A 26,224-nucleotide genomic window follows, 5' to 3' on the forward strand; every position below is an offset into this window, starting at 1 on the left:
CCTAGTATCCAGTGTAGAAGTTGGCTTCCCAAAATATCTCAAAGGTTTGAGCAAATTAAAGCTTACGATGTAAAAGTGTAAATGTAAAGTCTCCTCCATGTCAGGTTTACTCTTGGTGAAGAATACTTCATATATCCATGAAGCTTTCTTGGCAACAGAGCACAAGTGGCTTGCCATTGCCTTATTCTAAGATGGTTTTTCAACACCCAGGATAGCCTATAGCCCTGGTATTTCCTTATGGTTTCCCATTCCAGTACTAACCAGGTTCAGCACTGCTTAGCTGTTCAAAATCAGCCATAGTTGGCTAGGCGTTGCTCTTGTTGAAGTGGTAAATGCCTTTCTCATAGGTGTACCCACCTGAGTTTTGAGTGTTGCACCAGCTGTGACTCCAAGCTAGGGATGGTAGAATGGCTATTGTCACCCAGAAGATTGTTGGGGCTTTTGGGGACACTGCTCCATGGTATGAGGCTCTGTCTTTGAGGTTGGGTTTTAGAGATCAAATGGGAGTTCAGCTGCTATATTATCTCCCCCCCCCCCCGCCCCCCAGTTATACAGCGGCCTCCCTGCCTGAACTACTGATACTGTTATGGAGTTGGCAATGGAGTTTTCCAGTCTTTAAGACTCCTTTACTGGGAGTCTTTCCTAGGTGCAGAGTCCAAACTAGCCAGATCTGTCACACCATTTGTGTAAAGGATACTTCATACAATTTCCTATTCAGAGGTCCTATTTTGTGAGCATGGTGTCATAAGTAAAAATACATGTAATAGTAAACACTCTAGTGTGACCAGAAGTGAACAGAAAGTAGTTCTAGTATATCCAGAGGCAGTTAGTGGGAAAAGATCTAGACTCTCAATTGCTTAGGAATAGCAAACAGCAAAATTAGTCCCCTCTACTACCCTAAAGTATATTGATGAAATAAAGAAAATTTGGAATAACTTGAGTAGATTTTAATCTGTGGATAAACTTAATTACTTACATCAAAATCCTGAGCTTAGATTGCTTCCTTTGAAGTATGTGCCTTTTGCATCAGGTTCTGGTTAGTGGATCTTGATGTTCTAATAAATAAACTAATACATCCCACAAACCTGATTATCTGCCCACTCTTAATATAAACCACACATTAATCACTCACTTACTTTTCCTCTCCCATTTCAATAAATATATCTGTTTTTGTTGAGCTGTTACTTGTGTTAGACCAATTAGAACTTTCTAACATTTAAGAAAAAAAAAAATTGACATTTGACATACATAGTAACTTTGATAAATGGAAGCGTAGTTGAACTCAGCCGAATTAATGAAACCAGACTGACCCCTAAACTAAGCCATCTGTTATGCTAACTGAGTCTAGAGCAGCCTTTATAAAGAGAGCTTACTAGAAGCTGGGCTGTATAAGCGTTGTAATGTTGCAGGCACCAGGCTTTGACAAGCTGATACAGATGGTTAACTGTCCCAGCCCACACAGCTGGAGCATAGGTGTCCAGTACAAGCTATGATGGTGTCACATGTCTCATGATATCATCATGCCAATGTCCCAAAATATGCAGTTTATACAATGTCATCATGATGCTTGTAACACCCATGAGCTGAAGAAAAGAGAAACATTTTAAAATTCAGCAATAGAGTTTCCACATCCTCTGAGGTGATTTATTCCACTATAAACAGTTTGCGTTATCAGACAATTTTTCCAAATGTTTCATCTAACAACTTTTGCTTTATAAGCCTTACGAAGCACTTTTTTCTGCGAGATCATGACTACTGGCATGACATGCTTTTGATTACTTTATGTCCATCAGCACTACAATTGCAGCAAAATCATATTCCTAGTCTATAATAAATATTAGTGATAATTAAATGATCCTTTAAATGATTCCTTTCCATTTGGGCAGCCGGCTGCCATTTTGTCTTTTTTTACCCATATGTTTGAAGTACTGTTTCTTTTTACCTTTGCTTATGTCCCAGGTGCAACTGGCATTGAAGATCGTTTGCAGGATGGAGTCCCAGAAACCATTACAAACTTACGCAAGGCTGGTCTTCAGATATGGGTTCTAACTGGAGATAAACAAGAAACTGCCATTAATATTGCTTATGCCTGCAAGCTGTTGGACCATGATGAAGAGATCATCACTTTGAATGCTGATTCAGTGGTATGATGCCCTTTGTTACCATGCAGTGCTAATCTGGTGGGCCTCAAGAAATATACAGGATGTTAGGGTCAACTCTGTGAGGTAGACCAGATGAAGAAACCAACTCCACAGGAAGACTATAACTATTCTTTATTGAGATGGACTTAGTAACATAAGATTGCAAATCTGCTTGTTTTACCTTCCCACCCTCATATACCCCCTCAGCCAGCCCCCTCAGCCCCCCCTTAGCCAGCTCCCTCAGGCTGGCTCTTCCCTGACAGGGAGGAGCCAGGGAGTCAGGGAGGAGCCGGCCTGAGCCTCCTCCTAATACCATCTCCCTTCTCAGGGCTTAAAGGATGCTTCTGCCCTTGTTGTTTCTGTAACAGCTTCTGAATATTCCTTCAAAGCCATCTCCGTAGCTCTCTACAGTTATCCATGTACTGCAACTTGCAAGGGGCTTGAAGTTTATCAAGCCACTATATCAGTTATGAGCTGAACCATGCCTGCATATCCTGGGACTCATCAAGTCAGCTATAGCTTACCAACCATATACTGTATGGACATTAGACAGAATTGATACATTAATTTTTTTCTAGCCCACTTTAATAAAATGAGAAGAGAGAAAAACAGTCCAGTATTCATTAGGCTGCAGGCTGTATCTGCTAGGCTAGGTTTAGTTTGTTAGTTTAGTTTAGTTTGCTAGGGTAGGCAGGTTTAGGTCAGATATAGAACAATCAAGAGACTTGCGTGTATTGTTATACAGCTCTGAACTGGGTGGACATATATTATTGTGCCAAAGATTCCAGTGCTTTTTTTTCTTTTTAATTTTAAACAAAACCACTAAACTGGCCATCGTGTCTAGTGTCCTCCAGGTATATCGAATTTCCCCACAATTCCCAGCTAGCACATTCAATGGCCATGCCATTCAACACATCTGGAGAGCATAGGATTAAGAAAACCTGTCCTAAAGTATTTTTGTGTACATAGGCACAAAGCCAGCTGAGTGATCTTCGGCCAGTCAGTTTCTCTCAGATCTAGGAAGGAAGCAGTGACAACCACTTCTAAAAAACCTTGCCAAGAAAACTGCAGGGACTTGTCCAGGCAGTTGGTAGAAGTCAAAGCTGAAAGCATGCCCCCCCTGCAAAAAAATGAAAGACATTCAGCATGATGTGAATGACAAGGCTGTCCTTCACAAGGGTGTTAAAATTGGAAAGATAGCAGACAGAACACCACAGTGCAAGCTTCACCTGTTTTGTATGTGTGTGTCAACATTGCACATCTGCTCAAAAGGGGAAGGGTTTGCATCATAATGTTCCATCCACCATCTTATCAATGTTCACACACACACACACTGTACTTACTCCTGGTGAAACAATGTAAGAATTCCCATTAATGGCCAAATGAGTATTTCTGCTTTTCTTTTTGCCATAAATTGTTTTGGTTAATTCTAATTTATAAACAAGTTAGTAATGTTTTCAACAAAATAAAAGCATAATTTTAGAAACAATGCTGCAGCCATCCTGTCATTGCTATTGGCATATCTTACCTTACTTTCCTATTTATTGTTGTTTTTTTTAACTAGGAAATGTGTGCCACGTTGCTGGAACAACACTTGCATTGTGTAGAGTCTAAATTTTCCAGTGAAACAACAGAGAATTTTCTTCAGAACACAAATGGACGGTTTACCCCTTTCTCTGTGTCATCATCACTGAGCCAGCCCAATTTGGGCTTAGTAATTGATGGAAAGACCTTGGCTTATGCTCTGGACAACGGCCTGGAAGACAAATTTCTATTGTTAGCCAGGAGGTGTCGTTCTGTGCTCTGCTGTCGTTCCACTCCAATTCAAAAGGGGATGGTTGTCAAACTGATCAGAGATAAACTCAAGACAATGACTTTGGCAATAGGCAAGTACCACAACTTAATGAACGTTGGTTTGCATAAGCATCAGTGCAAAGAACAAATGTCCCCTTTGCTCAGATACAAACCCTGATTTTTATTCAAGACACTATATTTATAAGTCTTATGGTTACGTTGCTTGCATTTTACTCTTTCAGTCATTTAAATTCCTGTCCTAGATGGTTAGATTTTTAAATGTATTTTTAAAGATGTAAAAACACCTAATATAAGTTTTTGCACTGGTGTGGGCTTGAGTTTTTTTAAATACAGTTTCTAAAGTTTAAAGATAATTATATTTTAGAGCCATTTTAAACATGCAAAAAGATGAAAGAATGGTGTGTTTACTGTGGTCAAGGACATATGGAAGAGATGACAGAGAGACACATAATTCTGATTTGTGAGGGGGAACGACCTTTATCAGATAATAAAAGTCGTGTGAAACTGAATAGATAAAATTAAATTGCATAGGGACTACAGTATTGCCTCCATAGCTATTGACTGATTTGTTCTGGGGCCACCAAAGATGAATGGCTACAGGTGCCAACATTTCTATTTGTAGAAATTAAATTTTGGTATTATACTTCTAGTGGCAGAGATGCCATGGTGTCCGGGAAGGTATGGGGTTGCTAATTTGCTAACTCCTCAGGGATTGTACTAGCAGTAGAGAGCAGTTACAGAAAGAAGGAGCCAGATACTTATGAGGGATAGAGGTATTGAAGCCTAAAATGGAATCAGTAGCAGCTTATTTATCCGCTGCTTTATGCTTTCTATAAAACGGTTCAGGTGGCGTGCCCTCTCTCTCTTTCAGTGGATGAGACCATATACAGCCCCCTCCGCAGAGAGGTGAAATCCTTTACCACGGATAACAAGGTCTACACTGTATTTCCCAGCAATGGTTATGCCAAACCTCCCATGAGAACACAGTTAAGAAGGGCCCTCAACAGAAACCATTATATAACTAGGTGGTTCTTGAAGGACTGTGTGAGTTGTGCAAAGACAATAGTTATGTAAGCCTCATTCCCAGTGAGCTGCTCAGTCAGTTCACCATTAGGTGAGGAAATCAGTCCTCAGGCACTTTCTTTCACTTATCCAACTATTGCTGCAATGAAGCTGGTTGTTAGGAAGGGGCTTTATGACCTGAACTAAGCTCTCTTCCTCTTCCCAGTGCAGGGAGAGGTGAAAGATTATGCATGCTCGCTGAAAACGTTGGAGTAGAATGAGAGCTAGGTTGCTATTCTCTTTGCCTTTCTTTCCTCTCCCCCTTCCTATGTGTGGGTAGCAAAGAGAGGGAATGGATGCTTAACTTTACTACATGGTCCACTTCTCACTCATTTATCTTCACTTCCAAGTGTTTTGCATTGGAACCCTGGGAATCTTTGTATATTTCTAACTGTAGCATCTCATTTCATGCAGGATACTGTTTACATATCTTTGTAACTAATCAAATAGAGGAAAAACCCCAAATATTGCATTTCCTAGACAACATCTGCTATTTTATCATTCCCTTTCTGTGTTCAGAACACATAATCCTTTGAGCTATAGGCTCGCTTTTAGAATTGGGAAAATACGTTTATACCAAGCATTTGTATTCTTGGTATACAAATATACCCAGTACCCAATTTGTTCTCAGAAAGCAAACTTTCCTTGTTAAATCTCAAGGGAAAGTGATGGATTGTAATCAGATTTATTTATATTTAGAGTGCAATAGACATAGTTAAACCTGACTATATTGTCACATCAATTCCAATGGGTCCATTCTAAGTCTGGATAATAATGTTTGTTTTTGACAATAATTGTTTTTAATGGCAAAAGTAGCAAAGATATGGACCGTTATCTGAATGGGAAGCAGGAATCTCAGTGTATAGTTCTGAGCATTTAAATGACTTCTCATTTTCTATATCTGATTGTCATCTAATTCAGCCTTCCTGACATGGTACCTCCAAATATGTTGGACTAAAATTCCTGTAAAATTCTCGTTCAGAATTATTGTTGACATGATTGGAAGGGAATTATGGGAGAAGTAGGAAAACACATCTGGAGAGCTCCTGGTTGGGGGACAGCTAATTTAAAGTATACCAGGGTTAATAAAGTGCAATGTATCATATCCTGGATTTTTTTTTTCTGTAATCTTTGTAGCAGAAATACAAGAACAGCAGTCATTAGCAACACTCATTAACACAAATTGCACTTTCACTTGATAAGCAGGGATCTGAGAATAATAGAAATTAATATCTGAATGACAAAAGAAAACAGCACTCTCTTCTCAAATCTGAACTTTGCAGAGAAAAAACAGACAGGGGAAATTGTTTTTGCTTCCATTTGCCCATGGAAAAGTACTTGTGGGGGTATACAATTTAGGGTTGTGCAGAGATCTGGGTTCAGAGAGCAAAATGTGATTCATAGCATATGTGAATATGCACATGATATCTGTCAGGAACACCTTAAATCAAATGCATCTTCTCCCGTGATGATAAACAAATAAAAGCTACGATGTTTAGTAAATCTGCATTCTTTTATAACAGAAAACTATGATGTCACCAGCAGCATTTTAGAACATCAGAAAAGAACAGAACAGCTGTTCTGACAATCTATTTCAAGTAAATCCTGAGACAGCTTATATGGGTTCTTTATGGCCCTGGGAGGCCTCTCCCTTAGAAATTAGACTCAACTTTACTGGCCACAATCACAGGCATGAAGTACATCTTGAGTGACATCCACATTCTCCATAACACTAATTGAATATAGCATTAATTGTAAATACACAAACGAAAGACGCTCCATGTCCTGCTGTGCAGGGTCTACCTGTGTTTTGTTCCCAGAGTTAGCTAGAAGGAACAAAGAGTCCTAGAAACTTACTACTTCTTCAAAGTAAATCCCATCCAAACTTGCAATATTCAGCATCACCTTTCTTACTATAGGTTGAATATCAGCATCTAGAACGTGTATTTGACCCATTTCATACAGTACTTCTAACTGTCCAGCCACTGAGTAATGTTTCCAAGAAATGTATTGTTTGGGTGTTTATTCATTCATTCTCTCTTTTGAATGGATGACAGCCTTGCTATGGAGAGCAAGTGTACAACTGTATTTTGCATTTCATTTAATGCGTATAAATTGTTTGCAACTGATTTAACTTAGCATGAATCCCATCTATATAAATAGGACAGATTGGGCTTTGAAACTATAGTTAGTATAAATGCAGCCATTTCATTCATAAATATGCTATCCCATTCACAATTCTTTTGATTTTCCTTTGTTCTGTTACCTGCCCTTAATAATCCCTGCTTCATTTAATAGCAAATAACATGTTTTCCAATGTTCCATTCCAGGTGATGGGGCTAATGATGTCAGTATGATCCAAGGGGCTGATATTGGTGTGGGGATCTCTGGTCCAGAAGGCATGCAGGTAATGTATGTTTATTGAAAAGCAAGAACAGGGTAGAGTTGGATCCATATGCTTCAGTATGTCCAACTGTGTTTACCTTCCTTGTTAGCTGCAACAGGCTGGGTTGAAGCAGTCACTGCAAATTTCAGAGGTCTTACATACTGCTTCAAGGTACAATAAATTAAAGTTCTAGTAATCTCTTTTCAAGAAATCTCTTTGAGTCAACCAATTACATTCACATATCTAATAAGATAATTTTCATACACTGAAAATTCTTTTAACTCCAGGTTTCATTCTAGGCTCTGGTAAAATTATCTCTCAACAGAATTGGAAAAATATATTAATTTGGATAGCTAAGAAAAGATCTAGGCAGCACATCACAATAACTATCCACAATTATAGTCAAATGACAAAATTTGCATCATGGTATCAGAAGACAAGCTCTGCCCTTACACACTCACATCTTCTCATTGCATAAAGGGCAGAGTTTATATCACAATGCATATTTTGTCACTCCCCTTCCAATGGATGGGGCAATGGCCATCCATTTAAATAGTTCTAAAAGGAGGTAGGAAAGATTCATGGAAGATGAAACTGTCAGTGGCCGCTGGCCTTCATGGCTTGCTACTTGCAGAACCATCAGCAGCATGTTTGAATACAGCTGCTTGGAAGCAACAGTGGATGAGCGTTATGGCCTTCTTGTTCATGCAACTGCCTCCTGAATGCATCTACTTGGCCCAGAATGCTGGACTAGATTGACCACTGCCCTAATCCAGATGGGCTGTTTTTTATGTGCTATACTTTGCGAGAGTTATTTGAGGAGCTGTACTATTTTATCATTTCTAGTCCATGACATTCAGAAGTGGGTAAACAAGTCTTATTTTCATATTCACACATTACACTCTCATGCGTAAATATAAAATCTACAACTTACAAACAACATGTGTGAAATGAGCTTCAGCCACAGAGATTGAACTCCCAGTTACGGTATATTCTTTATGTCAGAATATTCAGCTGACCAGCCTTGACATGCTTTCTAGGCGGTTGTTCATATATTCTGCTATTTTATCCTTTTAAATTGTTCATTTTTTTATATCCATGAATTAAATTTTCACACTTGGAAATTAAAGTCTGTTGGTATCCTTACTTGAACTGGAGAACTGCATCATAAGAGATGCTGTGTTGCAATCCGGCTCTAAATATATGAGAATCTTATATATGAGAATCTCAAAGAAGTCTTCTTGAACCTCCCTTACTTTCAGGGGCCCACAGTGTCCTGACATCCATAAATGTTCTTTTAAGAAGTCACTCAGACTACAATTTGTGGCTTTCATAATCTGTGGAAGAAAATTGAGTGGGTCCATTTGCATTCAAATAGCTTTCTTTTTCTTGCCCTTAAAGATCTGAAATAGATCTATAGGGGAAAATGCACTTGATTAATTTCATAGAAATGCCAAACGAAACATGTTTGACTTCTTTCTTCATTTCAGAAAAACTATATAGGACAAAAACTAATGTTGAGATGGCTGATGCTTCCTTAATAGGAATGAATAGCGAAAGATTATGCAGAAGTCACAATCTCTGAAAAACAGATGTTCTTCCTTTAAGAGTCTACTCATGACTCTTACAGCAGCAGCACTTTCTTTTTTATGTGAAAGCTGAAAACAGGCTACTTTAATGAATGCAGATAGTCCTCAACTTATGACCACAATTGGGACCGGAACTTCCATTACTAAGTGATGCGGTCATTAAGTGAGTTGCGCCCGGTTTTACAACCTTAATTTCTGCAGTTGTTATGCAAATCACTACAGTTGTTAAGCAAATCATGCAGTTGTTAAGCAAATCCAGCTTCCCCCATTGATTTTGCTTGTGGAAAGACCCCTGGGAAGGTCACAAATGGTGATCATGTGACCCTGGGATGCTGCAACCATTGTAAATACATGCCTCTTGCCAAGCGCCCACATTTTGATCACATGACCACAGGGACACTGCACCAGTCATGAGTGCAAGGACTGGTCATAAGTCACTTTTTTAGCGCCCAATAACTTCAAACGGTTGTTAAATGAATGGTCATAAGTCGAGGACTATCTGTAGTAGAGAGGAAATGGACTCACACAAGGTCCAAAACATTTCTTCCAAATCATTTTTAAACATGTGCAGCCCTAATAAAGATACCCCCTATGTATGAATAAGCCTTTTTTTTTTATTTGTAGACAACATTAATAAGCAAGTTAAATGACATTTTCTCCTTTTATAGACACTATGGACTCTCATTTCTATCATTTGTTACCCCAGTGATATCAATGGATTTCTGACTGTGCCATCTAAATTTTAAAATGTAGTTTCTGTAGTTAAAAAGCATAATCCAGAACATAATATAACTTTTAATTGTTCTTGCATTGAAGGCTGTGATGGCGAGTGACTTTGCCGTTCCAAAGTTCCAATATTTAGAGAAACTCCTTCTTGTGCACGGCCACTGGTGTTACTCCCGACTTGCCAACATGGTGCTGTATTTCTTCTATAAAAATGCAGTAAGTTCAATAAGCTGAAAAAGCTGCCTGTGATGCTTTCGCTTTGATCTCAGTTAGTAATTATATAGCATGCCTTCAGAACCTTCCAGTTAAGACACTTCAGAAGAAGAATTTGTAGAGATTGCAATAACCTACCATGAAAGGCAGCCAAGAGTAGATTATTTTGGTGCTCTGGAGTTTGTGCTGGCTTCCAGTAGTTGTCTAGAACGAATTCACATTGGTGGTTCTGAACTAGAACTTTGCTAAGTCGCTCAGACTTCGTGTGTCCGAGAGATGTATCCCACCATAGTCCATAAAAGCAGTCCCAATGTTATGTTCTCCTTCATAGCTGTATAAAATCTGAATGTTAACAGCATGTCTAGATATTACTTGAGAAATGGTTCCATACTGATGTAACACCACTCTTCTTAAAGGTATAAGATAGTTCTCTGGATTTGTAGAATGGTCATTAAACCCTTAGTCTCCAGGGGGAAAAAGCTCTTGGTATATTGAGTGCAACTGAGAACAGTGCCAGGTAAAGATCATACAAAGCAAGTAGTTTACACCTTAAGGAGAGTGTGACTTTTTCAGAATGGACATATATCCCATATCCAAATTAGTGGACCTACATACCATTCTAATATCTATCACTTGGACGGTGCTTCAGTATACTCATTCTTATTAGTCCAACAATAACCTAATTCATCGGGAATCCTGTCACACTTTACCACTTTATCAATAATCCTTCCCATTATAATCAGATTTATGAAACTAGAGGGGGAAAGGAGTTCAGGCAAGGAAAATGGAAGTTATATTAAACAATGGCATCTATCTGATTTGTTCCATAAGCTGCAAGAACCTGTGGGTCTAAAAAAAAAGGACCTTCTCCCTGCTTCTGGTAAAATTAATATTTTATAGTTCCTATGGCAATTGGTGGGTCATAATTTATGCAGGTCTCTTTCCACAGTATTTCACTTCCTTTAAAACTTTTTTCAGTATAACTTTGTAAGGAAAGATACTTTAAGATAAGAGTGAGATCAGCATTCATTAAAGGAGGGAGGGAGGGAGGGAAAGAAGGAAGGAAGAAAGGGTGAATCAGCCTTCAGGGTAAACCAGACTAAGAAACTAGTGCCATATAGGTCAGGAATTTTATTGTAACAGCTCTAGTAACAGGACCTTACACATCTGAATGTGTTTCCCCAATTCCTCCCTTTGTGAGAACTAGGAAGAGTCTTGCTGAGACATTTTTTCAGGTAACAGTTCTAATCCAGAGTCGGGTTTCTTTTATCTGACTGTTGCCTTGTTAGCAGCTCTTCCTCCTGTCCCTCAAGGCCATTCCCTCGTCCCAGAGCAGAAAGGGAGGGAGAGACACAAATGTTGGGGAAAGAATGTGGTGGAAGATTAGGATCTTGAGATGAAAAGTGGGAAACAGATGAATTGGGAAACAAAGCCATGAGAGTGGTAAAAGGCAACATGCAGGAAGGAGCCAATGGTTTGCAAGTAGAGGTTGCTAATAGCCAAAATTCTAGTTGCTGGTCTTTGCTAGAGTAGATACTGCACATTTCAAGAGCCCAGCTCCATACCTAAGGAATAAATGCTATCATTCCACATTAGCCTTTGTTTTAAAAGTTTTTGTCTGGCAGTGCTTGTTAAAATACAGATGGCTGGCATTTACAAGAATAGCAGGCCCTGCTGTGTGACAGAGAATCAAGTGCAGAAGAAACAAAATGTGTAAATTTGATAACAAGAATAAGATGTGCTACTTAGGAATACTTTATAGAGCACAGTTGGCAGACTTCAGCTTTACAGGATCCATCATATTATTTTTAATTCTCCAATCCATCAGCCAGAATTTATCACCACCTGAAAGCAAAATCAGCTTCAACATGGGGGCTTGCAGCAACAGAACCAGTCAGAATTGGAAGTATACATTGGAATGACCCAACTGCAAATGAATAAGCTTATATCTTAGATATTGCAGATAAAATGTTTGTGTGAAGCTAACCATGCACCAGGAGAGTAAGATAATCAAAGACAACAAACAAATTGAGTCAAAAACAAGTATTTCAGGAGCTACAATATATGCATGGTCCTTGGTAGTTAGGCTGGTGTTTCTGAGCCTCATAGCCTACCAGTCATTCAGTTTATCTGACGGTGTACTTATTACTGAAGGTCCAACAGAGCTATACATTTCAAAGTAACTCACATGTAAACATGAAGAAACATCACCAAATGGTGTGTGATGGGAGTGAAGACAGGAATCCTTGTTCAAAGTCCTGCCAGTTTGAATAGTCACAACCAATACTGCCCTCTCTTTTTTTCTACAGCTGTGTTTGTTTCCTTCTCCCATTGGTTTCAGTAGAAGAAGAATATTGTATAGAGCACCTCAATTGCATTCTTATGCATAAATCATCAGAAAATTGGTCCAATTTGATGTGAAGGCTCAGTTTGCTTTGTATCAAGTAGAAAATAGCTAATGTAAATGATGTCACAAAAATACTGAAATAAAGGGAATGAAACAGATCAGTAAAATTTAAATTAGAAAGCCTGAGGAAAAAGAAGTAAATAAAAGGTGTCCAAAAATCATCCTAGTGGTTGCTAAAGCTGATTCTAGTGGTCTAGAAGAGCATTCCAAAGCCAGGTCTTCATGTCAGAGATAGAGCCCCTCAAATAATCAGGAAGGCTGGAGAAGGACTTGGGTCAAGAGATCAGTGAACTGGCAAATAATGTCAAGACTGGAAAGCCTTCAGATATCCTAGCCCTCAAACCAATTAAGGATTGTAAAGATCAAGGCCACCATTTGAACTGGACTCAGAAATAAAACTAAAATGCATTGTTAGGAATTGATTTAGAATGGCAAATATCTGGCCCACAAAGGTGACATATCTTGCCCATAGAGATCTGGATGTAGAAGACCCTATTTCCTTGCCACATTCAGTCCCTAGTTATGTGAAGGGAAGGCAAATTGTGATTACTTCCTACACCACAATATGAAGTCCTTTCTCCATGAATAGGAAAAGGAAAAAGCTGATTATCTCTAGCTTCTGTACACAGAAAGAAATTCCTAAAAGTGCAGTTGGCTTTAGCGGGAAGAGTTTCAGGAAAGGATAGATGCTTCTCCACCAAGGTCATGGACCAGAACATTATTTCCCTAGAGCCAAATTACATTCCCTGATATTGGTTTGTCATTATAATTCATCTGCAGAACCCTATTCTCCTAAAAGCAGTTTATATGACATTCATGGCTTTGCAAACTGTTCCTAATGTAGGTATAAAGCAAGTATTAAATGTGGCCTTTCTGATCAAGCAATTTCCTATAATATCAGGTTTATTAAAAATGCATATATCCAGCATCTTCACCTAACAAAAAAGATTGTAGCTTTTATGTTATTCTGCTTTTCAGTTGCATGAAAAGCAAAATATATATTTTTCAGTGGAAAATTATACATTAAACATAAAGCCATCAAAATGTATTTGTTCTGAATAACCTACTGCTTCTTCAAATAATAATTCAAGTTTGAATTACAGTTTTTATTTCATGAAAATTTCTAGGACAGAAATGCCTAAAAACACTTTCTTTGCAATAGCCTTTCTGAAGCCAATGAAGTACTCTAGGGAAAATGCTTGAATAAGTGTACAATGAGTATCTATTGGGCAATCTGTGTTCATACGTCTAGTGTATGTCATTAGCATTGTAAAAGTGGTAGCACTAAGCTTGCTAGGAAGTGTTTTAATAGCAGGAGTGTGTTAATAGCAGCAGTGTGTACAAAATAGAAAATGTGTTTTGTTTCAAGCTCAGGATAAAACAACCCCACTCAAAATATTATGTTGTCTTGTATTTGCTTGAAAGATTTTGAGCCATAACAAGCAATAGAAATATGCCATTCCTTTAGTTTTACTTCACAGCCATAAGAGTAAATGGGGTGGTAGTCTACAATGACTGCTGTCTATCAACCAGATTGTACAAAATTAGACCAAGAAATGATTTTTAAAACTTTCTTTTAAAACAGAACAAAGAAAAAAATAAAATAATAGTGAGAGAAAAAAAGAAAAGAAGGCATTACAGCATTGCATTTGTGCAAAAAGCAGCGGGCCTTTAATTGCCTAGTCACACCCACCATTTTGAAGCCAGTCCCCATCTCTATGGATGCCTATGACAAATCCGAATACAAGGGAAGCCCTTGTATATATTTACATTTATTTTATTTATTTATTTATCATATTTATATATTTACATTTGCTGTTTTAAAATGTTAAAATAAATTCTCAGAGGAAACAGTGGGAACACAGCTCTGTTTTCACCAACAGTTTTAAAATCCATTTAGATTAAAAATTGATATCAAAAAGCTTCCACCACCGTACCTCATCCAAAGGAACAGCAGCGGTCTTTCTTTACAGTTTGCTTGTTTGCTTGTTTTTAAATAAAACCTCTGGATCATTCAGCCAATACATTTGATGAGAAAAAGAACAGCTTAACACTTAACCTTTCAGATAGCACATCTCCCATATACGCGGGGTGACAGAGACTCCCCACCTCCACCTGCCACCTAGAACTGGGTTCAGAATCAGCATTAGGTTAAATGTTGCCACTCTTACGAGTAATTGTGCTTTGAACCTCACTCTGAAAACAGGGTGAGGAGGCTTGATCATACATACCCATCACATTATTCAGGGTAAAGAACATTATACAGAACTTATAAAAGAAGAAAGAAATAGTAAAGCAAAGAAATCAAAGATGTAAGATAAGGACAAGAAAATGAAATAGACCTTAATTTAGTTTGCAGCAACGTAATGTCTATACCACTCCGTCCTTTTGTATTCTGATAAACCATCCTTGTTTCCACCACCTCAATATATCACTTCATACATAGGCTTCTGTTCTTTACACTTTTAACCTTTCCTTTGTAGGATTTATTTACAGAAATATTTATATATTGCTTGATCCATCATTTATAAGTACCTTACAATTATAACCAATAAACTTCTAAAATCAGTATAAAAATACAGTCCACCCACCGATGCCAATCAATTCCTTAAAGCTGCTGTTTGCCTCATGTAAGGCTCTCCACTACAAAGGACCTGAAAAAGAAGAAAAAGAAAAGCAGTTTTTACTAATCTCCTGAATAATAACAATAAGGAAGGGGCCATTTAAAACCTGTTCTGAAGTCAGGGGGGCTGCAACTGAGGTCATCTGTTTGTCTCATAACCTCTAAATTCCTAGGCAGTGGGAACTCCCAGCATTCTCCCCCACCCCCACCCCAACCTCCATGTTGTAGGATCAGCAGATTCTAGGAATTCCTTCTAAATCTAACTTTCTCAACCCTGTGGAGTCCTTGGGGTTCTCTGAGCTTGGTTGTTTTCTTGCAGACGTTTTGTTACCTGGCTAGGTAACATCTTCAGTGCTAAAATGCTTCAATGCTTCAGTTTCTCAGCCTTTTCCATCCTGTTGACCCATCCACTCTTCCATCAATTTGCAATTCAATCCTCATTCATTTTCACTATATAACAAAACCACCTCAATGGGGGATTGGACAGGTCACTCACTTTTATATTCATTCCACATTCACTCAGGACCCATTCCTTTTTGACTTCTCTCTTCTTGTTTAACCATACACAATTTTTAAATAACTCATTTCCACTGCATTAAGCTGTTGTATTTTCCCTGGCATACCCAATTCTTGCTTCCATGTAACAAATGAGCAGAAGCACACTCTTTTACATAGGCGTTTTCACATCATTCAGCAAAGATTAATTCCCCACAACAGGCCACATGCTTACTACTAACTCTCTACTAGTTTGTCATAATTTGCATATAATTTGCAATTCTTCATTCCATTTGATTCTGATAAATTAATTTTTAGATGCATACTTCTTTTTGTATCATATAATCTAATATTTGCTGCAGATCGTTCAGGTTCTTGGGCAAAAATATAGTACTCTACACAAAAGCACATGTACATCATGATCCCAACTCATACACTTCTAACATCACCATAAATGTTCCTCATATATTTATGTATAAATATATTAACCAACAAAGTGAACATTACATATCCTTGCCTACTTGATATTAAACCACTTGCTAAACATTTCATTTATTCTCATGTGTGCTTTTTTTTTCCTTAGACACTGTCATTGTCACATTCAGCAACCAACCTTCAACTCCATATTCACACAGAACATTCCATAATTCAAGCCAATTCACTTTCTCTAAATCAGTAAACACACAATAAACTTTCCTTCTCACAGTAATATGTTTCTTAATGATAAATATTTTTGGTTACAAGTAAGTGTTATGTAGAATATGAAATATATGTAGTGAAAACCTCAACAAAATCAAATAGCGAATAGATAGATAGATAGATAGATAGATAGATAGATAGATAGATAGATAGATAGATAGATATAAATAACATTCTCCAAAACAAATTAATAGCTAAAGAGGAGAGTCGTCTCATACAAAGTTTTCTGTAATTGTCTCATTCCAATTATTTCAAAGGGAATGCCAAGCTAAGAGGAAGCTATGTCTGAGCTAAATTCCTACCTGATCATTGTGAAGGAGAGACCAGGTCATGTTTCAGTACCAAATTATCTTCTCCTCTCCCCCAATACCTGGGAAGTTCAGCTTCTTTTTCTCTTCAAATCAATCATTAGGGAACTGAAAGGCAATGTCTGTGATGGTGAGGGATTGGGCAGTATTTGTTGAGTCAGAGAAAGAACTAAACCTGGAACTGGACATTTTATTACATTCAATGTATTCCTGCTACAATTTTACACATGGATAATACTGCTTGGAAATATTGAAGATTCACAAGTTGCTCTTTTTCTTTTCTTTTTAAAGATGTTTGTGGCCCTTCTTTTCTGGTACCAGTTTTACTGTGGATTTTCAGGGATGCCGATGATTGATCCGTGGTATATGGTCTTCTTTAATTTATTATTTTCATCTCTTCCTCAATTGATTGTTGGAATTCTTGATAAAGATGTACCTGCAGAGACATTAATTGCTATGCCTCAACTCTACACAAGTGGTCAGAAGATGGAGGTAAAAATGTGTTCATTTTTACATTTTTCAGGTCCTAAAATATGATACCAAAACTATTCTTAATTTTTTTTTAATTTAAGCAAAATCACAAGACCCCTCAGGCTTCTTGAAAAGCATATGGTCAAGGCCCATCCAAAATTGCTCTGCAATGTATAATATAATGTAATGCAATATAATGCAAACATTATCCAAATTAAGCATACAGTGGAACCTCGGTTTACGAACTTAATTCGTTCTGTGACTCTTGTCGCGACCCGAATTGGTCACGACCCGAAGCAAATTTCCTCATAAGGTTCAATGTAATTACCGTTAATCTGTTCTGGCGTGGAGGACAGGGAGGCAGCTATTGCTTGGAGGGAGAATCGGGTGGACCACGTGTCAGGGGTGGAAAATGGCCGCGGACCACGTGTCAGGGGCGGAAAATGGCCGCGGACCACGTGTCAGGGGCAGAAAAATGGCCGCGGACCACGTGTCGGGCGGAAAAATGGCCGCGGACCACGTGTCAGGGGCGGAAAAATGGCCGCGGACCACGTGTCAGGGGCGGAAAAATGGCCGTGGACCACGTGTCAGGGGCGGAAAAATGGCCGCGGATCACGTGTCAGGGGCGGAAAATGGCCGCGGACCATGTGTCAGGGGCAGAAAAATGGCCGCGGACCACGTGTCGGGCGGAAAAATGGCCGCGGACCACGTGTCAGGGGCGGAAAAATGGCCGCGGACCACGTGTCAGGGGCGGAAAAATGGCCGCGGACCACGTGTCAGGGGTGTAAAATGGCTGCGGACCACGTGTCACGGGCGGGAAAATGGCCGCGGATCCTCTTTGTAACCCGAGGTGGAGTTTGCAAACCGAAGCAAAATTTTGCGGCCGGAGCTGGTCGTCACCCGAAAAGTTCATGAACAGAAGTGTTCGTAACCCGAGGTTCCACTGTACTTATATGTACTTCTAATAAAGAACTTGGGTATTATATTGCCATCAGGCATATAGACCTTCTAACCTTAGCAGGCAGCCCAAGAAATAATTCCAAAGAGAAAAAAAAAAATCCTACAGGACAGAGATAAGGTCTACCTCCTTCCTCCCAGAACTGCATACAGTATTTTGACTGCAGGATTCAGTGAAGCTTGAGGCCAGAATACATTTCTAGATTTCAGTGTTGGGAACAGAGGATAATGCCAAACAATGAATGAAACATGTGCTCTTGTCCTGCACAGATAGCTAAGTAATTTCACAAGAAAATAAGAAGAGACCTTCACAAAAAGCTTTCCAAATCCCTGAGTAGTCACCAAAGTGATTACCAGAGTAGCCAAGAAGAGGCTTATGGAAAGATTCAGATGGCCTTGTTCCTGCCATCATTTAGAAAGACCTTGAACTGGGTCAGGATGCTATGTGACCCCTTTTTAATGTGTTGGATGTGAGTTTTCTCCAGGGTGGTCTGTTTTAATAATTTCTGCTATATTTTGTGTTTATAATCCTCAGATAGCCATCACTGTTAAATGGCACATGGACAATACAAATTGAAATAATAGACCAATAGTAACACTATAATCAATCTTCAGTAAGATCTGCTGGGCATGAATAACTCAAATGGAATTGAGAGGCATATGGCTTCTGCTACTAAAGATATAATGTATAATCACCATAATTAAAAACGATTCATTAAATCCAGACTGTTTAGTTCCATTTTATATTTATTGAAATCAGCAGAAGCTAGATCCTAATTCACTTGCCTGCCTGAACTAAATCCAGCTAACTTGTCTGGATTCAACATCTTTGACATATTAATATCACTGTCAGTTATGACAGTCTGAGAACTGGAGCCACATTCAGGAATCAAGAGATATGAGAACATCACTTCAGAGTTTGACCATATGATCCCTTGTCAAAACTGAAGTAGGGTTGTCCATGGTACTGGAGATAGATAATCCTTTCCCTTCTTCATGACAGACTAACTCAGAAGAAGAAGAAAATCTGGGCTACTTCCAGAAACACTGGCAATTGCCTTACTCACAAATCTGATGCTTCTGAGCCAGTCTTTCCAAACCTATTCATTCTGCTCATGCCACTTTGATCTCCCAAACTCTCCCTGATCTCCTCTTTCAACTCTGGACTGAAGTAATACTGGCTATAGTACTATTCCAGGTAGTAGGACAGCATGTTTAGTATGAGCATCAGGAAAATCAGTGATCAGGTGGAAAATGTATTTTTTTCTCAGGACCTATAGTAGCTCTTGGTAGGACAGTGGAGAGGGACGAGGCCAAGTGTGTGGTCCACTGAACTATGTTTGAAAGGGAAGGATTTTTGGAGAATGTTGGACTGGGTTGGAGGGTTGTCAAACTGCCAAACAGGTTAGATGGGAATACTTCTTTGGCTCAGAATATGATTTGTATTCAGCAGCTTTTCTAGATGAAATCCCCACATGAACTCTTCTGCATCTTTTAATCACTGAGCTTTTTTGTTTTCTTTTTAAACAAGAAGTGTTTCATCAGAGGTAACGTTCTCACTCTGCCTCTCCCATTACAGGAGTACCAGCCGCATATGTTTTGGATGAACATGATTGATGCTCTCTATCAAAGCTTGGTGTGCTTCTTCATTCCTTACTTTGTAAGTTATCCATTGTAAGCATGCTCTGATCCTTCTGTTCTTGAATCGTGGGGAAAAGAAGCCAGGCTTAGCAAATGTATGTAAGTGAAACTAAGCGAGCTGGGAGGGTCAGTTCTGCATTTATGAGTTTGGATTATTGGGGCTGTAGATGCAAAAACACATCCAAAGTTATTGGTTATTGATACAGTTATTAGACTGCTGCTAGTAGGTGATAAGGATCAGCAGTAGGAAAACGGCTTTGTGTGCATCACCCAGTGGAGCTTGTATTTTCCCTGTACCATTCAGCAAGAATCCAGATGCCATAGAGCTAGAATAGGGAGAGGGGGGGATGAGCACAAAAACTATGAAATTCTCACCACTCCATTTATAAGCTTTCTCCAGGAGGAAGAGAATTTTTCCAACAGTTTTCCAGAGTGAGGCTTAGCACTCTGTATCATCACTTTCTTTTTTCCTAATATTGTTTTGGGGAGCAGTAGGGAGTTGGCAGTCAGGCCATTTTGCCTCATACTTAGCATCATTCGTTGATGTTGTAGAAAGAAAATTATTGCCATTATCAAGGATAATAATTATTTGGAGAGAATTTGGAAAAACCTCTGCAAACTGACAAAGAGAACAAGAACCTCAGTAATGTTCTTGGTATGTTTTTCTAGTTATGACAATTTTATTATGATAGTCATAGTAATTAATTAGTATATTCCAAAATAGGGTCTAAACAGTTATATCTTACCGAGTGGGATAGCCATGTTATTAATTCTTTCCAAACATGTATTCTTAGGACAACCTCTGATTCAGAAGAGCCAACATTTCTGCTCTAATCACAGGTGGACTAATTCAAATAATACACTGTAGATTCCTATCACAGTTGCTTTTTGTTGGAACCTAAAAATGCCAAATGATATGCAACAAATGTCTTTTGAAACATAAGATAAGCAAGTGTATTCACAGGCAATTATGACTGAAACACAGCATCTTTTTGAGTGTAGACTCAAAAGGTGTATGCATTACTCTGTCTAACATACAAACTATTCCTAAGTTTTCATAGTCTCTGGGTTTTGGGTTAATATTCTTCATGTTTTAATTATCAAATGTGTTTAAATCTCATTTAACTTTTTTAGATATATTATGATTCGAATGTGGACATATTCTCATGGGGAACTGTTATCACCACAGTAGCTCTCTTTACCGTAATACTCCATTTAGCTATAGAAACCAAAACCTGGGTAAGTTACCTTCACAAATGTGGCCTAGCATTACACTCTGCCACTCAAGCTGTAGTTCTTCTCTTGCCTTTTAATTAGATTTGATTTTATTAGCAAACTTCAGCAGATAATGATTTTATACATTCTTTTATATGTAAATAAGAGCTCATTGAATATATATTCGTGCTATATTCATTTTGGGGTTTTGCTCGAGTTTCTGCACACACACACACACACAAACGTGCAAAATTCTGAATCTCACAAGCATCCACAATAGGCCCAACGTAGCATATTTGATAGTATCACAAGCGTGAGATAGGTGGCTAAATAAATTTAATAAATTATTATTATTATTTAAGACCTGATAGCTATCATTCCCTCAATTGGTCTGCATCTGAAGATTTTCAGCTTTGCGCTCCTTTTTTTAGCATTTCAAGCTACCCTTCTGTTTCTCATCTCCCTTGTTCTCCAATATGAACTGGTTCCTATGCTCTTCAGAAGGACACCTGCTAACCTGTTTCCAAAACTCGCTACTTATAAGGACATATTGGAAGAGTTCAGGATTCATGCTTTCATTACTTTTATTCCTCGGGGAAGCAATACTGAGGCAATAACTTAGATAGAAAGAAGTGGGGATTTTGGAACTGAAGATAGACCAAGTAGGTAGTACAGTTGTAGCACAGGAGGTGTTTATTCCATCTGAACTTATATGCTGGAAAACTCCATACATGGGATTCTTGTAAGATAGGTAAATGGTGCGGTTACTACCAACTCCAGCAACACTGTCCTCCTTGCAGCTGCCTCCAGTTACATGCTTCATTCAGGTGCTTATTTCTTAACCATAAATTTGTTTCTTCTCTGTTTCCATGTCACTCACTAATTTAATCCCCCCTCCAGTGGCATGGTGGGGGGAAGGATGATGAAAGCAGTGTTGCACTCACACAGTACAAGCTTTGCCCCTTGCATGCACATACAAAAGGAGCAGAGCCTGCATTGTGATAGCCCAATGCTGTTTCATCACTTTAGAAAAGCAGCAGATCCCACAGATGCTTCCATCCCACCTCAGTGTTTTTGTTCTACTCTATCCGTATTTACTTATTTATTTACAAAAATGTCCGTGCCGTTCAGTTCCCAAGAGTTTATATAGGTAAAATATAGCACCAGAAAGGGTAAAACCACTCCAAAACAAATCTCAGCAAACCAGAATAATTGTTCACTTACCACCCGCTAAAATGGAACTGACAGTTCTGTACAAAGCCAATAAAGAGGCACCTGGTATGTCTCTGGATAAGAGGTCCCATAATAATTGTTGGGGCATCACAGAGAGGGATTACCTTCATGCTTTTTGATCTCTCTTGGGGGCAGGAATCTAAGACACCTCTTAGATTCCACCTGGAGGAGATGGACCCTAAGGAAGCCTGGAACCAAGCCGTCTAGGCCTTGAAGGGCCATAACAAGCACTTGGACTTGGACTCAGTTCCATATATTTGTCTATATATTTTGCTATTGTTCATATTGTTGCAAACAAATGTTAGCTAGTGTAACATCTTTGCTTTTACTTTTCTTTAATACACAGGTAAATACAGAACAGTGTGGTTTTGCCACATGTTCTTTTTTAGTTCAGGAGGATCCACTTGGATAAGTTCATATAATAATCCAGATCAATTTTTTCCTCCATCCCTACTGACATCAGCAAATATTGTTCTTTTGTCTCACATTTCCTCTATAAGGATACCAGCGGGCAATGTGTGCTGGAATACATGAAATGGCTTCTGCATCAGAATAACAATCTAGAAAATAATCTGATCTCCACCAACATTATAGCTGCCTCAAAACTCAAAACAGCAGGAAGAGATTTTGGGGTTTTCTGCCTAGATTTTTTCTCCCTTAGGCAAGTGTGCTTTGCTTAGCCATTACTCAAGCAACCTACACAATGCTACAGATACATCCAGCTTTGTTTCTGCCTTCAGCCCATACATTTTAAAAATTCAAAGATTTCTTTAAACAAGAAAAAAGAGAAACAACGATCCATTAAAATAAAGGAAATAAATTCAAACTTCTGCTAGAATCCAGATGTGAAACTTGTGTAATTATCTACCTAGTATGGACTTGTTTGCCTAGCTTTTAATATCGTGTACTATTACAGGAGTCTGTCTGTACAAAGTATGGAATAAGTTTTTATTTTTGGTGTGTCTACTCTTTGTAAAAGTTCTGAAGATTAACTGCTGCTCAGAGGAAAGATAAGAATATACTCTCATAGGACATTTTAACAAGGGAAGGTAACCTTTGAAACTTTAGAGAGAAGTCCTGTGTAATATCTGAGTGTCTGATTATGCACCAGAAAATTTGGATATTGTGAGAATTATTCAAAATTTTGCTAGCTAAGTAGTGCCTTGTAGCAAAACAGGTATGAGTGCTCATTTGCTCAGAGAAGACTTGTTTCTTCTCTGCAGTTGTATCTACTGACCTACTCAGTAATAAAAATCCTCCTCCAATGGAAATGCCCAGTTTGGCAACACCATTTGGCTGATTTCATGCTGGTTTCAAAATTCTCCCAACAGAACTAGGAAACCCCTACTCAAGAGTTCCTTAGATTTGCCTGTTAATGCAGTGAATATTTCCTCTTGAACTAGAAAAGAAGTGCTAGAGATCCATTTTGTCTGAACATTCAGTGCCATGCTATAGGACAACAAGATACAGAATTGCAGACTAATTTTGAATATGTTTCTTTCAGACTTGGCTACATTTCTCCTCATGTGTCTTCAGCGTTGTTTTATTCTTCATGGTGGCACTTGTTTATAATATTTCTTGTCTGACATGCTATCCTCCATCCAATCCCTACTGGATTATGGAGAGATTGATGGGAAACCCAATGTTTTATCTGACTTGTCTTATTTCACCTGTTGTGGCTTTGCTTCCCAGGTAGAGTATCTTTTTCTGTTGTGGGCATCACTTAGAGGGTTAATTTTATAGCATTTTTTTTCTTTTCCACATATTGTTTGGAAGCCATATTCCTATGGGGAACGAATGTGCATATGTTGAAATAATCAGAATATAGAGGTGACAAAGCCCAAATAAATCAATGCCTTTATTTTTCCTGCCACTGACCATAACAAAGATGGAAAGTGAACATCAAGTAAATCACAGCAAAAAGATGTGCTGACAAGTAAAAGTCTCATTGTACAGCCTCATTACAGAACTTAACTAGTGATCTAAGGGAGTTGCCAGCAGAAGAGAGCAGTGAATCTGCAGTTCATTCCTTTGACCCTGAGCCAGGGTTTTCTGGGCACGGGGAGGTAGGACCGAGGCTAACAGGGGAGGGGTGTAGAGAGTAAGGAGGATGATCTTGATGGAGATATTCAGGAACCTAAGCAATGGGGGCTAAAGCATTTTTTTTTAAGTCCAGAACAACAAGATAACATTCAGAAGCAATTTAGACAGATGCCTCCCTAATTCACTGCAATATGAGAAGGGGGAGGAGGCACAGCACAATCAGACTTGCAAGATGCTGTTGTTATAATTAATCTTAATAAAGGTAATTTTAGCCTTCAGGTGGGCTTGATTCCCTGGGCTGGTGTACCTAATGGGGCTGTCAGCTATCATCCTTCTTATATCATTCAGACTTAAATAACTGGTACAGTATTCTTTTGATTTTTTTTTAATTCTTTGACTTCTCTCCATCAGATTTCTGTATAGAACACTTCAAGGCACACTTTTCCCAACCCAGCTTCAACTTGGACGCCAGTTGTCTAGAATACCTCCGGGCTCACGCAATCAGTTTTTAAACAAGTGGAACGCCAAAAAGGATACCAATCCCCAAATTTATCAAAATACTGGTTATTCTCCTGAAAGCCCATATTTCATTACTAGTGGTTTTTTAAGGACCTGTAACCCCAACAGGCCAACAGAATTATCTCAACAAAAAAGGGAGCTATCTCAGATGCCAATACCAGGGTGTTCAACAGAGTTAAATACTCTTGTTTCTCCTCTTGGTGCTCAATTTTGTGAGGGAAATGGGCATTTTTCAGTAGCTGATGATCAAGGTGAACTGTCGTTAGATTTTCAGAAAAGTGCTTCTGATCTAGAGCCAACATTGATGAATGTTGATGAAACAGTACAATGGAATTCAAGAGTAGATGGGTCAGATTTCAGCTTGTTAAACTGGTTTTCATCAACTCCATTGTTCAAGAGCATCAAAAGTGATCTGCCATGGTTCTCAGGCAGTTTACAGAACAGAAGACACGACAGTACAACTCTGTGTAGCTGCAATTCTCAGGACTTCAAGGGCTTGACAGAGCAGAACTCATCCTGTTTTCAGGAGCAGACAAAAACTTCTTCAGGGAACTGCTTGAAAACTGAATCTCTTGAAACAACCGTTTTATGACATTGGCATTACAGAACATACATTTTCTATTTGCACAAAAGGATAGAGTGCTCTCTTTCTTAGGATGAAAAGAGCATTCATCGGTACATAGTTTTATTATGAAAGAAAATCTAAGCAAGTATATTGAAAATAAGAGCTTTATATACAAATAAAGATGCCTATATATACGTATATGTACGTATTTATTTTTCATCTCATTTTATACAAATGCAAAATTTTATTAGTATTGGTCCTTTTATCAACTCATTTACTAGGTCACAGCCATTGGACCGATTTAGCTTTCATGGGGGAAATAGGAAGAAAATGCTACACTGAATTGATAAAAACAGTCCTCATTTCAACTGAAGGGACATGAGCAGGGGGAAGAAACTGAAGCCAGTTGCTAAGAAATTTTCCTAAAAGAAAACTTCACTTTACCAAATAGTATCCCACTGCCGTGAAAAGAATGCTAACATCTTACAAGTGTGACCTTATTTTTTATATTTCAACCTTAGCAGTTTGTGTATTATGAGAAAATAATAAACAAGTAAAATCCATATTGCATCTTGATATACTGTGTGTGACAGTTCTTCATTTTACGTTAATGAACCACTTTCAGTGAAATAAGTAGTAACATGCTTGGGAAATGGTGAGAATTGTTGTGATCCATTAAAAATACAGTGGTACCTCGGGATACGAACGCCTCTACTAACGAACTTTTCGGGTTACGACCAGCTCCAGCCACAAAAATTTACCTCGATGTGCGAACTCCACCTCGGGGTACGGTCATTTTTCCGCCCTGACACGTGGTCTGCGGCCATTTTTCTGCCCCGACACGTGGTCCGCGGCCATTTTTGCGCCCCTGACATGTGGTCCGCGGCCATTTTTCCACCGCGCCGCGCGGTGCCTGGCCATTTTTCCGCCGTGCCATGCGGCGCCTGGCCGTTTTTGCACCGCGCCACGCCCAGCCGTTTTCCCGCCGCACCCAGCCGTTTTCCCACCCCTGACGTGTGGTCCGCAGACGCCAGAACGGATTAATGGTAATTACATTGAACCTTATGGGAAAATTTGCTTCGGGGTGTGACCAAATTTGGGCGGAGGGCGGAACGG

General features: G+C 38.9%; 1 protein-coding gene across 3 annotated transcripts in view; it reads left to right on the forward strand.

Moving 5' to 3' along the window:
* ATP10A (ATPase phospholipid transporting 10A (putative)) overlaps positions 1 to 25,926 on the forward strand; it is a 135,374-nt gene extending 109,448 nt beyond the window's left edge. For 2 of the 3 annotated variants that reach the window (XM_015887280.3, XM_025163619.2), the window contains exons 13-21: positions 1,960 to 2,144; positions 3,706 to 4,027; positions 7,349 to 7,425; positions 9,810 to 9,935; positions 16,756 to 16,956; positions 19,472 to 19,552; positions 20,668 to 20,772; positions 23,486 to 23,673; positions 24,436 to 25,925. In XM_015887280.3, the coding sequence (XP_015742766.1) occupies positions 1,960 to 2,144; positions 3,706 to 4,027; positions 7,349 to 7,425; positions 9,810 to 9,935; positions 16,756 to 16,956; positions 19,472 to 19,552; positions 20,668 to 20,772; positions 23,486 to 23,673; positions 24,436 to 25,135 (1,985 nt within the window). In that variant the 3' untranslated portion in view covers positions 25,136 to 25,925. Of the gene's footprint in view, positions 1 to 1,959; positions 2,145 to 3,705; positions 4,028 to 7,348; positions 7,426 to 9,809; positions 9,936 to 16,755; positions 16,957 to 19,471; positions 19,553 to 20,667; positions 20,773 to 23,485; positions 23,674 to 24,435 lie in introns of all 3 variants that reach the window. The other variant, XM_088145011.1, reaches the window with a different exon arrangement.
* The last annotated feature ends 298 nt before the right edge of the window (positions 25,927 to 26,224 follow it).

The sequence above is a fragment of the Python bivittatus genome, unplaced genomic scaffold (assembly GCF_059951505.1).
Source record: "Python bivittatus isolate LINGU-HERP-01145 unplaced genomic scaffold, Pbiv_v1 ctg000350_np1212, whole genome shotgun sequence".
In the NCBI taxonomy this organism is placed as follows: Eukaryota; Metazoa; Chordata; class Lepidosauria; order Squamata; family Pythonidae; genus Python; species Python bivittatus.